Here is a 15,194-nt window from a genome sequence, read left to right on the forward strand (position 1 = left end):
AAATGGCTGTTTCAAATGTGGTGCCAGATCGAGGCTCATTAAATACCTACTTGACTCCCTTGTCTGCTGTTTAGTTCCGGATTTTGGAGCTCCTTGTCTTTGCCAATGAAATTCCTCCCATGATCATTGACAATTCTTAACAGATTTCCCAGAAGATGCGACATACAACCAAAAAAACTCAAGAAACTGTCAGTGCCCACCCCCTAAGCCATTTCAAGATGTTTTGCTCAAAGCAATAGACACAACCATCACTTTTGTCTTCCCCTCTTACCTAGACAGTCACAACCAACCTTCAAAATTGATGGAATCTCATGCTAGGATGCATGCATTCTGTACTCATTTATCCTTATAGTATTTGCCATGTCCATGAGGATTCTTGTGGACTCCTTCAATTGGCTAAGCTAAAGGCCTTCTATACACCTGTTCTGTAGCAAATTTCATGAACTTTTGAGCAAAATGCTTGGCAAGAATTATTCCCAAGTGTGTATTTGAGAGAATGTGTTATCTATTCCTAATATTACCGAAAAAATTGTGTGGGATGGTGCTGTTTCTTTTAATTGACATTTGTATTTGTAATTAAACATTATATTAAGCTTAATTCAGTTCAAACTTTCAGACAGTTTAAATTCCTCTATAAACACATAGCCTGAAGGACTTGATACCAATAAGATTTTTTTTTCCTGTTGTAATAGTTTTGAGAAAGTTACTTGTCCATGGACTGAAGGAGTTTGACCCTACATCACAAGCAGTGGTATGAAAAAATCTACCTACAATAAATTTTGATGGTTTGGATTCTGAGTTTCTTGCACTTCAAGTAATAGTCAAGCTTTGTTCTCACTGTGGCCAGTGAGGTAAAGTTGTTTTTCACTCTCCTATCCAGTACTTCTTTGGAGGAACTCAGTTCCTTAGCAATCAATGGACAGGCTATATACCATGTTCTTTTACTGTCTATTAAGCTACAGAGTCATAAATTTCTGGCTCACCGGTTCATAATGTGTGTTTGAGGAGATTGTTGACCTTAGGCTCAATTTCTGCAGCTCTCTCAGATCCAGTCTTTCTCGTTCCTCCCTGAGAAGTGGGTTCAAGGAGGAGCGCGGGCTCCGGTTCCCGAACAGCGGCTGGCCTATGTTGACCTCAGTTACACAATTTCAATTTCCATAGTAGTACTTATCTGTAAACACTGTAATTGCTCTTCTTCCAACTTTTTAGTTTTTGTTATCACAGATTGTTATATTGCATTGTAATTTCTTTCAATTATATGTATAATATGCTTGATGGTTTTTCTTATCCACAGTGTCTCCTTAAGGCAGTGCTTGGAAAAATCAAAGTGATATTGGATTATAGTATGTACCAGCTGCTGGTTGCCATAAATATCTTACTGTCTCATATTAAATTTATGCTGTATATCTATTAAACTGTTTGTTTTAACTCTACTTCTTCCAAAGAAATGAGACCGCTAATCACTCTTAACTTATTCAAAGAAGGTATACCAACAATTACCAGGTGAAAGTGTGACTAGTGATGAGTCCATGCACAGGTCTACTAATTTTGGTATAACTTATTATAACAGGAAAATCAGAAAAAATGAGTTGCAGCATACAAGAAAAAGTTGACAAATATGTAATTTTGTTGACCAAAGTGGTAGGTAAACAATCATCTCCTTTTTTTTTCTTATCACATTACCAGTAAAGATGGTTTTCATGATTGTTTGAAGGTGGAGATTAAGAGAAACTTTAATTGAACGAAATTGATCAGCTCAAAGTAACAATATGCAAGGCTACTTCAAACACAGAAAACTTCTGGGGAAAATTCTTGTTATCCTTGCTGTATATCCTACATAATGCATGCTAAGCAGAACCATTGTAACAATGTATGATACTCAGCTTAATATTCTAATTTAAACTGGAAATTTCCCTCTGCATCATTTGCCATGGGGCAGAATATCTCATGCATACCACTCCCTAGGTTGTTTTACCATCTTAATTTGTACTTGGTATTTTCAATATTTACGCTTTGTTTGTCATTTGAACTTTTAACATCTCCTTCCTTAGATGTTTGATACTCTTCTCTCCACTCAAAAAGATCATAATGTACAAAATACTAGTACCAATTGTCCATTTTGTGCAGAACTGTACTTTGATCAAATTTATCATTCCTCACCAATGTTCTTAGGTTTGGGATTCCCTGCCTAGTGTCATCATCCTATCCCCTAGATTTTCTAGGTTCAAACCATTCCCACCTGCAAGAAGTTTGCTCTCACATAATTTTAAATTAAACCTTGGTCATCGGAGGTATTTATTTTATTCTTTCCTTTTTTGTGTCATGTGATGAAATTACCCAATGTTAATAAGCTGTCAGCTCCTTTTTGGGCTTCTTTCCTATTTTCCTTGTTGGTATACCAAGTAATTGTTGAAAGATTGACGTGAACTGTTGTCATGTTTATAGTATATTAGAAATGAGTAATAGAGTGAAAATAAACATTTCAATTTAGCCCTTAAAGTGGGTGTGGACAAAACCTGGCCTAGGCCATGGCCTATCCTGTGGCCTACCCTATGGCCTACCGGTGATCAGATTTTTAAAAGGATAGCATTGCTGGAAGCATTTCAAAGTTTTCCTGAGTACTGTCTTACCAACGACTTTCTTCTGCTGTTTTGGCGGCCACATTCCAATCAAAATTTCTTAACCTTCTGATAGAATAAGGAAATCGAGGAACAGAAGCCGGTTAAACGCAACTTTTGGGCAAACATTGTCATATCAGCTCTCCTTTCAAATTAGTGCAATACTGGCCCTTTCTTTGGAAAAGCAAGTAAAGTTTGCGAAATGTTTACGAAGGCGATGCATGTGTGTCCCGGGGTGCTCATTGCAAATTCAATACTCTACAGCACTTGAGGGCACTTCAAAAATTGGCCTGGCATGTAATGTTTGCATTTTCTTACCTGGATATGTATGCTCTCCAATATAACGCCGTTTATTACATTTTTACACCAGCACTCCACTATAATTATGTTACCAACTGACAGCCTGCATCATAAAACTGCCATTTTGTATATCCTCTGGGCCATGCAATATTGGCCCCTCCTCTCCCCTCCCCTCCCCCTTAACCTACCGTTATGGTTGAGTGCTGTGATATTTGCAGTGTTTCGTTCCCTCGGACATTGAAAATCGTGTTTGTGACCTCTTAGTATACCTTTTTCAGAGGAAGATAATTGTACACCAGTGTATTAGTTCGACTCTTACTGATTTTATTTTTATGTTCTTAAAAATCTGATCACTGGTAGGCCATAGGGTAGACCACAGGGTAGGCCAGGTTTTGTCCACACCCCCTTACAGTACAGTTCTTTTTCAGTTGGCAGACAGTCAAGAAAACCATCCATTATCATTTTTACCCCTTATGCAACCCACGTTAGAACTCTGCTACAACTACCTGTTTACAAGTGAAGGGCAAGGTTAGTTGCCTAAGTGGCTGCAATTTCAATTTGAAATACACAAAATTAACTCAACCTGGTAGTGAAAACAAGCTTAAAAGTTATAGCCATTCATTCCACCGTTCAGGGAAACAGAATAGGGGTGTAAGTTTGATTCTAATTCCATGGTTGTATCACTCTTTTGCAGCCTGTTTATTTGAAACATTTGCACTACAGTGTTGTAAGCTTATAAAAATGATTGTCAAGTGTGAGATGTACCAACCCCCTAGAGAAATAAAAGGTAAGGGCCACTTGTAACTATGCCAACAAAGATGCAGCAGATGTAATTAACCAAAGAAACAGATTCACCAGGATGCCAATTAACACATCCAGGAAACTGGGAGCTGGGACAGAATTTGCAACTTTGATTGTTAAAATGGTTCAATTTAATGTCACCTTGTCCACTAATGTATATAAAAGAACTGCAGTGTTTTGTCTCCCTGTCCAGTGTGATCATTTATGAGATGTACATGTACAGTAGGTAAATAATAAGGTTGTTAGGAGCAAAAGATGGATAACATATGAATTATAATCAATCCACAGTCAATGAGGAAAAAAAATTAAAGGTGAAGGTGTAAGAGATGCTACTATTTGAACTGTACTTTCTGGCCACTTTGAAATACTTTTCCTCCACTTTACTTTTGAGGTTTTACATATATGTCCCAAATTACTTATTTGGTTTAGATGAAATTATCATGAATTTCATTTCTAGCACAGGAGAATTGGTGAGTAGTTGAAATAGCAACAAGCCAGGGAAAAGTAAATTATGAACGTATCACATCAAGCACAACAAGATACTTGTTGGAACAAAACTAAATCCACTGTGATTTTCACTATAAATATAATTATTTACTAGCTTTATAAAGCAAATTAGGTATGAGACTACCATGAATTGCATAAGTTTTGTTCACAGGACTCATTTCCTTATATAAGACTAAAATTAGCTGCAAGAGGCACAAAGATGGAAGGAATCAACATGGCGCCAAGAGGGTTGGTTAGCATCTCGGCAGCTCTTTACTTATTTCACCTTCTTTGCTTTATTTTGCCGGTAAACCGGCATAAAATATTTCGACATGGCAGTCTGCTTGGTGAAGAACCTTTGGAAGGATTAAACGAGCGCTGGAAAAGCGACTTCAAGGCAAAAATAGCTCAAACTGCGCTGAATGAGTTTGCAGCTCGAGCAGTCGATATGGCGGGCAACCATAAAGTCAAACTCTCAAAGCACACCACCTCTACTTTGGCCTATTGCCTATGCTTATCGCTACTCTTGTCCAGTGGCAATGTTGAGCGAAACCCTGGTCCAAAATCAACTTCTCAAAGTGGAAACTTCAAGTTGAGTACGGTAAAAGGCTTAAGAATTTGTAATTTGAATGTGCGAAGTCTTGTCAACAAGATGGATGAGATCCGAGTTTTTTGTGAGACCCACCTACCGCACGTTCTGTCCCTAAACGAAACTTGGCTAGATTCGTCAATCAGTGACAGTGAAATTCAGCTTCCCGGCTACTCACTTGTACGAAGAGATAAAACTCGCCGAAATGGTGGTGTTCTCATTTACATTTCCTCGAACCTCAATTACAAAGTTATTCAAGAATTTGAAAATGATCAACCGGATATTCAATGCCTTTGGATGGAAATAACACCTCCAAAATCTAAAGGTTTTATTTTCTGTTCCTGCTACCGCCCACCGAATGCGGACAACGTTGCAACTTACGTTGAGGGCTTGAGAAATATGTTAACAGTAATGGCTGATCAGGAAAAGGAAATTGTCATTACCGGGGATCTGAATTTCGACCTGAAACAGTCGAATAAACCTGCATCTACGAAGCGCTTTATGAACATGGCGAAAGAGTTTAGTCTGCGGCAGATTATTGACAATTTCACTCGCATAACTGAAAATTCAAAGACCCTGATCGATTTATTTTTTACCAGTCGTCCGGATCTATATGTCTCCGGGGTAATACCAGTTGGCTTTAGTGATCACTCCGCAACATATGCCGTCCGTAAATTACATCGTTTGAAACCGCCTCCCCCGAGGATAATTGATACCCGGAATTTCAAGCGTTTTAATCGTGATGCTTTCATTGAAGATCTAAATAAAGTTCCATGGTCATTGATAAATTCCTTCGCAGATGTTGAGGACGCATGGGACTCATTTAAACACCTTTTTTGTGAAGTAGCCGACACCCATGCCCCAAGAATCCGCGTGCGAGTCAGGGGAAATAAAGTACCATGGCTGACACGTGAGGTAAAACATCTAATAAATGAAAGAGACCGCTTTCATAATCTGGCATTGAGGTCAAACAATGAGCTTCATTGGAGCTCTTACAAGCGCTTACGCAATGTTGTGACTTTGAAGCTCAGAAAAGAGAAAGAAAGATATTACAACGAACTGTTCCAGGAGACAAGAGGAGATTCCCGTGGGACCTGGAAAAACCTAAAACGGCTACTCGGAAATGGCTCAAAGAGTAGCAGCGCTACTGCTCGTACAGCTAATGAAGCAAAAGACAAGTGTAACACCTTCAATAGCTTCTTTGTCTCTTGTGCCGAAGATTTAAGGTCGATCCACCGATCAACCGCGCGATCCTTTTCCAAATGGCTACCACAAATTGTCCGCCCAGAAAAATTTAATCTACGAAAGATCACCGTGACGGAAGTTAGAAAGGCTCTTAAAGATTTAAAACCGAAGAAAGCTACAGGTGTTGATGGTATTCCATCTCGTCTACTAAAAGATGGATCAGACGCCCTGGCCTATCCACTATCGCTCATTTTTAATTTAACTATCCAACAAAACGTTATCCCTGCAGAATGGAAAAAAGCGAAGGTGACCCCTTTACATAAATCAGGTTCAAAAGATGACCCAAGAAACTACCGCCCCATATCGGTATTACCAGTGGTATCTAAAGTCCTAGAGCGTTTAATCCACAAGCAGCTTGCAAGTTTTTTTGATGATCATAACTTGCTCTGTAAATTACAGTCCGGTTTTAGAAGAATGCACTCAACTGAGACGGCTGTAACTTATTTCGCCGACGAGATTCTCCTGAATATGGATAAGGGCCTTGTTACTGGTTCTGTGTTTATTGACCTGGCAAAGGCTTTTGACACAGTTGACCATGACATTTTGCTCAGAAAATTAGAGTACTATGGTATATGCGAGGAAAGCCTTCTATGGTTTAAGGACTACTTTACGGGAAGAAAGCAGTTCGTGCAAATTGATTCTCATTCATCTGAAGAGCTTGCTATAACTTCTGGAGTGCCACAAGGGTCCATCCTCGGACCCCTGTTATTCATTGCCTACATTAATGATTTACCACGTTGTGTCAAACACTGTTCTGTAAATATGTACGCTGACGACACAGTTTTATATCTTGCTGGCTCAACAGTAGACAATTTAACTTTTTACTTTAATCAAGATCTTCAATGTCTATCTGAATGGCTAGAAGACAACAATCTTGTTCTCAATGTTTCAAAAACTAAGTGTGTACTATTTACATCTCGAAGGCATAAAGAGCGCGATTGTATTTTAAATCTTAATCTTATCGGAAAGCTCATTTCTTGCGAAACTACTTTTAAATACCTAGGCGTGGTGTTCGACAATTTTATGACTTGGAAGGCTCACACAGACTATATGTGTAAAAAGGTGGCGTCGAGAGTTAGTATTCTGGGCCGCATTAGAAGTTTCGTCACAAAAGAGGCAGCAATACTTGTTCATAATACCTTAATTCTTCCCTTATTTGATTACTGTGACATTGCCTGGAGTAACCTTTTACAACAAGATATAGATCGACTACAGCGCTTACAAAATAGATCTGCACGGATTATTACACGTTGCTCTCGGTCATCTGAAGCAATAGATCAGCTGCAATGGCCGACTCTTTCCAGTAGATGCTATTACCACAAGGCTAAACTCGTTTTTCTCTGTCTCCACTCATTAGTTCCTAGTTACTTTTCATCATATTTTACCAGATTTTCGAATATTCACAATTATTCCACGAGGCAAAGTCTGAGGCTATCCCTACCAAAAGTAAAACAGAATTTTGGGAGAAGGACCTTTCTTTTTACTGGCGCAGAAATTTTTAATACTTCCTTTAAACATTGTGAAGAGTGAAAACATTCAAACGTTCTGTCGCCAAGCAAAACATTTCCTTTTACCGTAATTTTGATAATTTTGATATTTTATTTACTATGTTATGTTTTAATTGTGTTTTAGCTTTGTAGTTTTAGGCTGTTAATGTAGTTGTAAAATCTTAGTCATTATCTAGAAATTTGATGTAAATTATTTTCAATACAGGGCCCCTATAGATACCAGCCTTAGAGCTGAATGGGCTACCCTGTGTAAATAAAGTTTGCTTTACTTTACTTTAGATTTAATAGCTGTTTCCTGCAAGAGGCACAAAGATTTAATACAATACAGTACAATGTTCTTTATTTCAAGAGGGTAAATACATGATTAACCCAGTAAAGAGTTTTGTAACACATGGCCCTCTGTAAATAAACCCACCCATCCCACCCCAGGGGAGGACATCCAACACACAGTAATCTCGTGTGTGGGAAATTAACATCTCCTACCCCAACCCTGCAGGAGACAGGTCACCTCCATTTATTCGTCCCTATCCGAGAAGACTAGAATATCTAACCATTTCTTGATGTTATAGAAAGGCAGCAAATTCTTCTCAATTCTTTTAAGACCCTGAGTGTTGGTCTGGCCGGGGCTCGAACCCTCGACCTCCCACACAACAGTCCAGCGCTCTATCCATGTACAAAATGAAAGTGTTTCTGAGCAGTGGAAACTGAGTGACAATTTGCTGATAAGTTTGGGTAGACATTTTGTCTTCTTTGAATGAGAAGCAAGTAATGTCTGTTTGGGAGTACCCAGATGAAGTTGAAGTAATGGTTGAGGATGGAAGGGGGCTGGAGGGTTTTTTTTTTCCAGTTTTTTTTTTTTTTGCAGCGACAAACAGTTCATTCTGGTTTATTTCTGCCAGGTAAAAGAGTTTTGAAAACTTCCATATAATTTACTGAAATCTAACCAACTGTCCATGCTGTAAAAGATTTCGACACCTTTTTTCATGAAAAACAACAAATATTGCACTAATCTCAATCACCAACATTATTTTGAGAATTCTTAGTAGAATTCTTAGTAGAATTCTCAGTATTCGCATACTCCTGCACTTTGTCAACTTCACTGGTTACCAGTACAACATCGTGTTCATTTTAAGATCATAATTTTAACATTTAAAGCTATTCATGGATGGGTGCCTAGGTATATCATTGAACTAATTAACATCAAGCCTAGGTCTGTATATAATCTTAGATCAAATCAAAGTTTATTACTTGACCCTCCTAAGGGGAAAATGCTTGCCACATTGGGGGACAGATCATTCTCTGCTGCTGCCCCGTACTTATGGAATGCTCTGCTAGCTGAATTACATGATGTTCAATCATTTTCCATTTTTAAATGTAAGCTGAAAACTTATTTATTTCATGCAGCTTTCTCAAAGTACCCTGTCTGACAATTACTTTTATTAGTATTACTAATTAAATTCCTTATTAAGATCCTTATTCCTAATTAAGATCCTTATTATGGATATTCCATATTATTCTTATTTTTAACATACATTGTTAATATTAAAGTACATGTGATTAGTTTTATAAATTTGAATTTACTGTAGTATTCTAAGTTGTTAAGTGCTGTTGATCATTGAATGAAAATAGCGCTCTAGAAGTTATTAAATTAAATTAAATTATATTATACATCAGCAAGAACTGAAGCATGTTGTCTTATTTTATAAGGGCTGATTGATTTGCTTTTTTATTTACTCTACCCTAGTATCATCATTTGAATGAGTCATCCTAAAGCCTCATGACTTTATTTCCCACTGTGCTCCCTTTTACTGCAAATAGGGCAAACTTTTTATAGACTTTCTCAACGACAGATCACATAAATAGTTGAGGAAAGGTTACTGTTCCTTTCTATCATTAGGGAGGAATGCTACAGGGGATGCATGGTCCTGGGCCTTATTTGTTTTCCTTAATAATAATTGGCATAAAGAGAGTCTCTCTGTCTACCTGTACTTTTGTTCAATATTCAGATGATCTATCTTACTTTAAGGATTCTGTTGAAATTCATCATGGATAACTCTAATATTTAAGTAAGAAATATTACCAAGTGGGCAGAAGGTTAATAATTTAAAGAAATCTTGGAAGATGTAACATGCGTAAACTTTAGGCATTAGACCAAATTTAGATCTGGCTACAAGGGGTCTTCAGTTCTCCTTGCAGTTCTGCACTGTACTTTGACTTGATGTATGCCCCCTGCCATTACAGAAACGATTGATACTATAATGTTGGATGGGTGCGGGAGAAAGTAATGCATGGAGACCTGCCCTCAACCCAACTCTCTAAACATATGTAAACTTTATGATGTTCAATATATTTGAACACTGTCTTTAGAATGGTATCATGACTGCCTAGGTTATAATTATGTGTCCATAAGATTAATTAGCTCAGCCACTCAAGTTTTCTAACCACATTGAATTATTCTGAATTACAGACACAACTCCTCAAGGGATCCTCAAGGCACACCAGGTTTGTTGATAAGCTATTGAATTAGAATAGTAACTAGCACAGTTACAACTCTGTTGTGGCTACAGTAGAACCCCACTAACTTGTCTTATTTAGAATTACTCCAGTCGGAAATTGTCAAGGCATGGAATGGACATAGTACCACTGAGTTTTTAGAAGTGTCTCATTGTAACAAGAACAAGATATTGAATCTCTTGCTCTACCTGAGATGAACTATATATTAATGACAACTTATCACTTGCAATATGATCATTCACTTTGCCTTTTACACATATTGTGATCACACCTGTATGTCAAGAGCTTGATGATGTATGCACTGTCAGTAGTTATAGTAATATCTTCATGGATTAATAACCATATTGAAAAGATATGGCAGGGCATAGTTAGTAGGCAGGGTAACTATGGGCAGGGTACTCCTCAAATTATTTCTTTAAAAATATGATATATCTTGCTAAAATATAGTGATTGAAAAATTATGTAGTTATTACCCGGTATTTTACTTTTAAGACAATCAAATGGATTGAAAAGGGAATACCTTAAAAGAAGTTGGATACTTGTAAGTTTTGAGATGAAACTCTGAAACATCCAGGTTCAATTTCCCTCCAGATTAAAACTGCCTTCTTTACACCACCAATCCTATCTGAAACTATCCAGCAACTCATTTTACGTTATCTTCTTCTAACTGATGAGGTGAGTTAACAATTAGATATCCATAGAAGCATCCAAGATGGCAAGAAGTGGAACTTATTCATTTTTATTTGTACACTAGCACACCATTGCAAAGAAAAATACACTGCTTGAATTTAAGAGGGAAAATGTTTACTATATTTTTTAACACAATCAAACTATAGAGAAATAACTATCTGTGTAGCTTAATGAATGAAATAAAAGTTTGCTCTTCCTAAAAGTTTTATACAAATGTTCAAAAGAAAATTTGCTTAATTCCTCAATTCTCATTTAAAACAAAAATCTTAGTGAATATGTGATTTTTTGTTTCATGGAGAGAAGAAAACAGGCTACACTAAACTGTTGTTGACAGAATTAAGCACTTGGTTAAATTATAAAATAACATCACTGACAATGATTTGGTCTTATGTCCCACACCGTCAGCCTTTCTTAAGTCTCCATTTGTTTAGAATTGGCAGTTACCAAGTTCCCAAAATGGATTATGATGATACAGGCTTCTTGAGTTTACAGAAGATGATTTAAAATCTGATGACATAATTATAACAGCAGCCATGTTTTTATTGTCTTTTTTTCTTTTGGATTTAGACAAGCTAAAATGTATTTGGTGCTTTGTACAATTTTGATCTCAGTCTTCACCCTGTTTGACTTAAAGTTCAAGCTTTTTGTAATTCAGTTTCCTTTTATTACCTTCAGTGGCTGTTTAAAAATATTCAGTGATAAATTTGAAGAAGTTTCACATTTGTTGCACTCTCCTTTTCATACTTTCAACAAGGCATTTCTTAGGGTTCTGTAATCATTGGGATGCCTTAATGAAATTTGGCAGGTCATTCTTTCTTTGTACTTAAACACAGTACAATACACATGCCCGGTAGGTCCATTTATAGCTATGAAAAATGGATATTGCTTGAGAATAAATTTTATCATGCATAAAACTGTCTAAAGTGATTTTAAAAAGTTAAGTAATAACAGTAATATTGTTTAATAAGCTGGCTTACATGCATGTCTGATTGTTTCTTACTTATGATCTGTTGGAGGACAGATGTATAGATGATGTCACCATCAGCAATATTTTGCATCATATACAAAACAAATAGATTCCAATGTTCCCATGGATCTGTTCAGTGATAGAATGTCATGACTTCAAAATGTGATAGAACATAGGTGACACACTCGGCTGGGCCTTGTCTGTCATTTTTTTGTGCTCACTACATTTTGACATCATCTGTGATGGAAATTTATTGTTGTTGAACAGATGCTCCTTGGCATAACATGGAGTCCATTTAATACCTTCAATAGTCAATTCAAAAGGCTACAGAAAATGTTAGTCCTAAAGGGGTTAAAAAAATTGACACATATTATAGATAAAATCCCAAAGATTACCTTTCCAGGCAATACATATCAATTGACCAAGATGTATTTGGGGTAACAGCTGTTCCATAACTGATGAAAAGTATAGATGTTAAATATCTTATGAACACGTAGAGCTCTTTTATACAACGCATTGCGATTATCACAATTTTTAATTTACTTTCTTTTGTTTATATAGAAAGAGATACATTGTGATATGGACCTTAAGTTTTTGATTTACATTGTAGGATTTGCAAAGTTGGGAGCAGGACCCTGAAAATTTTGGTAAGGCATGGATGCCTTTACTTCAAACTTTCAGTTCATGCTGAATGTTTTGTCAGTTATTGATAAAGCATACTTATTTATAGAGATGTTTAATTATCATTATTTCTCATTGTTACAGTTGCTCAAGAAGCTGGTGAATCATGGCGTTATAATCTAAGGGTATGTTGCTTTTTGAAAGGTAAAAAATCTCAGTGTAAGTAATTAATCTACTGTAAATTTGCATCAATGAATTGATGAATACAGGTTATTGTGTTGGTTATAAATCATGACTGTTTGTAAAGTAGTGATTCTGTAATGGGAGCAGGTGCAAGTTCTGTCGACTGAAGATGAAAAATGTTCAACAAAACATGGGAATTTTTCATATCTCCTCAAAGTTGAAAACACATGGTCTCAATTCATTTTAAGACAAAACATGTTTCCTTGAAAATGGTTCAGAAACAAATTCAATTGCATTGTTTGAATGTCATTGGGCAATATCAGATAAATGCTGGTACATCATGCAACAATTTAAATTGAGGTACTAAAGGGATTTTCTCTGCACCAAGTAAATGGTGTAATTGACGTTTCTGCAGCAGTTCTGGTAGATCTAGTAGCAAGCTCTTTTATGGAACTGTTTCTGTTTTTGGTATAGCAAGTGTGTTTGCTGTGGTTTGTGTAGTTGATGGAGTTGGTGCAGTTGGTCTGGTTTGTTGATGTTCCAGTAGTTGGTGTAATATGTGGACATTTGCTTGTGGCTTTTTCATTTCACTTCTGATTCTCTTATTGTGGCTATCTCAAAGAACTCTAGATTTAAAGAAATTCTTGCTATTTGAAATTATAATTATTTGAAGATCTACCACAAAGAAGTTCTTGTGATTGCCTAGACTCAAGCGTAAATAACCCTGATCAGCATCAAGGGTTTATGGCCAAGTAACCCTGAATTCATCTTACCTGAAACTGGAGTCATGTCACCCAAAACTTTTAGTCAAAATTAATGTACATTGTTGTTCATGTATTAATACAGTACAGAAAAGTAGGAAAAATTCTATAGGATGAAATCTTCTTAGATAAAAAGAACCTGCAGCAGCTCTTATAAAATAAACAAAGGTACAATTAATGATTATTGTCCATCATGACAAAAAATTAGTATTTCTTCACTTATTTTTTATACTCTTAGGCTTGCATAGAAGTGTTGTATTTAAGTCTTCTCAGTGAGTTCCGCAGCACTGTTACTCAAGTTGTCACTGAAATGATTAAATTATTGCAAGGTGAGGTATAATTACATTGCTAGATGTGAAATTAGTGATTGAGTTGAACTCTCTGCTCATGATTCAATTATTATCAACAAGCAACTCAATTATTACCTTGTAAAACCTTTGATATACTGAAATTGCCTCACTCGATTAAAAGCAGCATCCATTTCCAATGGGTTGTTTAAGTAAAAAAATTTAGATAAAAGTTGCATGTTTTTTTTTCCTCATGTGATGTTCCAAATAGTTTTTTTTGATATTGTATCGCAGCATTTTTTCTTTTGTTCTTTTCTTTTTTCATTTTTTTTTTTTTTTTTTTTTTTGGGGGGGGGGGGGGGGTCATGATGATGATTTAACATTTATATAGTGCAAAGTAACATGTGGATATCATCAAATGTGCTTTACAATACTGTGCAGGGGACTTTACCAGACTGCCAGTGGCAGTTTACAATCAACAAAGGCGAATTTTTTAACAGATGCCCCCTCCCCCAATTCCCAGTAACCAGGCCACACCACATCACAGTAATCTCATGATGTGCGTTCATTAACGTCCCCTGCCTAATCAAATTATCTATTAAAGATGCAAGAGACGGGACCTACAGTTTATTCATCCTTATCCAAGAAGACTAGAATGTCCATTTCTTGAAATTATAGAATGGAAACACATTTTCCTCAGTTGTTTTAAGACCAAGAGTGTTGGTCCAACCAGAGCAGAAGTTACTTTGATGATTCCATGGACAAGAAGTCAGTTGTGATTATCAGAGCTTTGAATTTCAGGTCTTCATCATTATTTTTTCAGCATACCCCTTTAAAAAGGCAGCTGTTCTCTATCTTTTTTTTAAGGGTCTCCACCATCTGATGAGATAAGTGTCTTACTAAAGAAAGATGCAGGTATTGTAAAATCAATGTGCATATGCCATGTTTCTTCCCTGGCCCTTCTTAATTGAACACACAAATTGAATTATTGTATCTCCTAAAACACTACAATAGATACTTAACAATAATCATTTCATGGTGTCTTTCCTTGCTCAGACTAGTTTATAATTTGTTTTTAATTTTAACAGGGGTTTAAGGCCTCACTAGAAACTATTATGCATTTTGCACTACAATAAATAAATTACTGTTAATTTGTGTTTTTTCCCTTCATTTTTATAGTATATAAGGCTTGTGGACTTGCATCATATGACCTTTTTGATGAAATTGACTTTGATAATTGGTTTCTCAATCAACTACTCCAGGAATTAAACAACCACTCATCCAGGTATGTGTTTACGGCAGGTATTGCATATAAAATGTGACAACAGAAAATACTCTTCTTTCCTGGAAGCTAGACTATTAAATGTCTTCTATAGTGAATTAAACCAATCCAAAAACCTAGCCCTAGAATAACTACTAATGATTACTTGAAAGCAAATTTAGGAGGCAGAAAAGCTGGTTGCAGCTCTCCATAAATCACATTTATGAAAAGATGTACCCATGCTTTCTTTTGTTTGTACAATTACTGTACGTATATCTAATTATCAAGGTTTGTTGAATAGAGTCCATAGTTTTTGTTTTACAGTTTACACTAAAAACTCTCCATATTTGGATAATTCTTAGT

The 15,194-nt window shown here is 36.3% G+C and overlaps 1 protein-coding gene across 4 annotated transcripts in view; it reads left to right on the forward strand.

Moving 5' to 3' along the window:
- LOC111321192 (importin-11) overlaps positions 1-15,194 on the forward strand; it is a 61,223-nt gene that overhangs the window by 24,632 nt on the left and 21,397 nt on the right. For all 4 annotated transcript variants that reach the window (XR_016000415.1, XM_088758077.1, XM_088758078.1 and 1 more), the window contains 12 exons: positions 693-751; positions 1,295-1,343; positions 1,571-1,641; positions 3,347-3,446; positions 3,613-3,705; positions 10,015-10,049; positions 10,653-10,736; positions 12,329-12,365; positions 12,484-12,524; positions 13,522-13,612; positions 14,438-14,485; positions 14,750-14,855. Coding sequence is in view for 3 of the 4 variants with exons in the window: in XM_088758077.1 (XP_088614203.1) it covers positions 693-751; positions 1,295-1,343; positions 1,571-1,641; positions 3,347-3,446; positions 3,613-3,705; positions 10,015-10,049; positions 10,653-10,736; positions 12,329-12,365; positions 12,484-12,524; positions 13,522-13,612; positions 14,438-14,485; positions 14,750-14,855 (814 nt within the window). In the remaining variant the exon portion in view is untranslated. The remainder of the gene's footprint in view (positions 1-692; positions 752-1,294; positions 1,344-1,570; positions 1,642-3,346; positions 3,447-3,612; positions 3,706-10,014; positions 10,050-10,652; positions 10,737-12,328; positions 12,366-12,483; positions 12,525-13,521; positions 13,613-14,437; positions 14,486-14,749; positions 14,856-15,194) is intronic.

This window comes from Stylophora pistillata, chromosome 4 (assembly GCF_964205215.1).
Source record: "Stylophora pistillata chromosome 4, jaStyPist1.2, whole genome shotgun sequence".
Lineage (NCBI taxonomy): Eukaryota > Metazoa > Cnidaria > Anthozoa > Scleractinia > Pocilloporidae > Stylophora > Stylophora pistillata.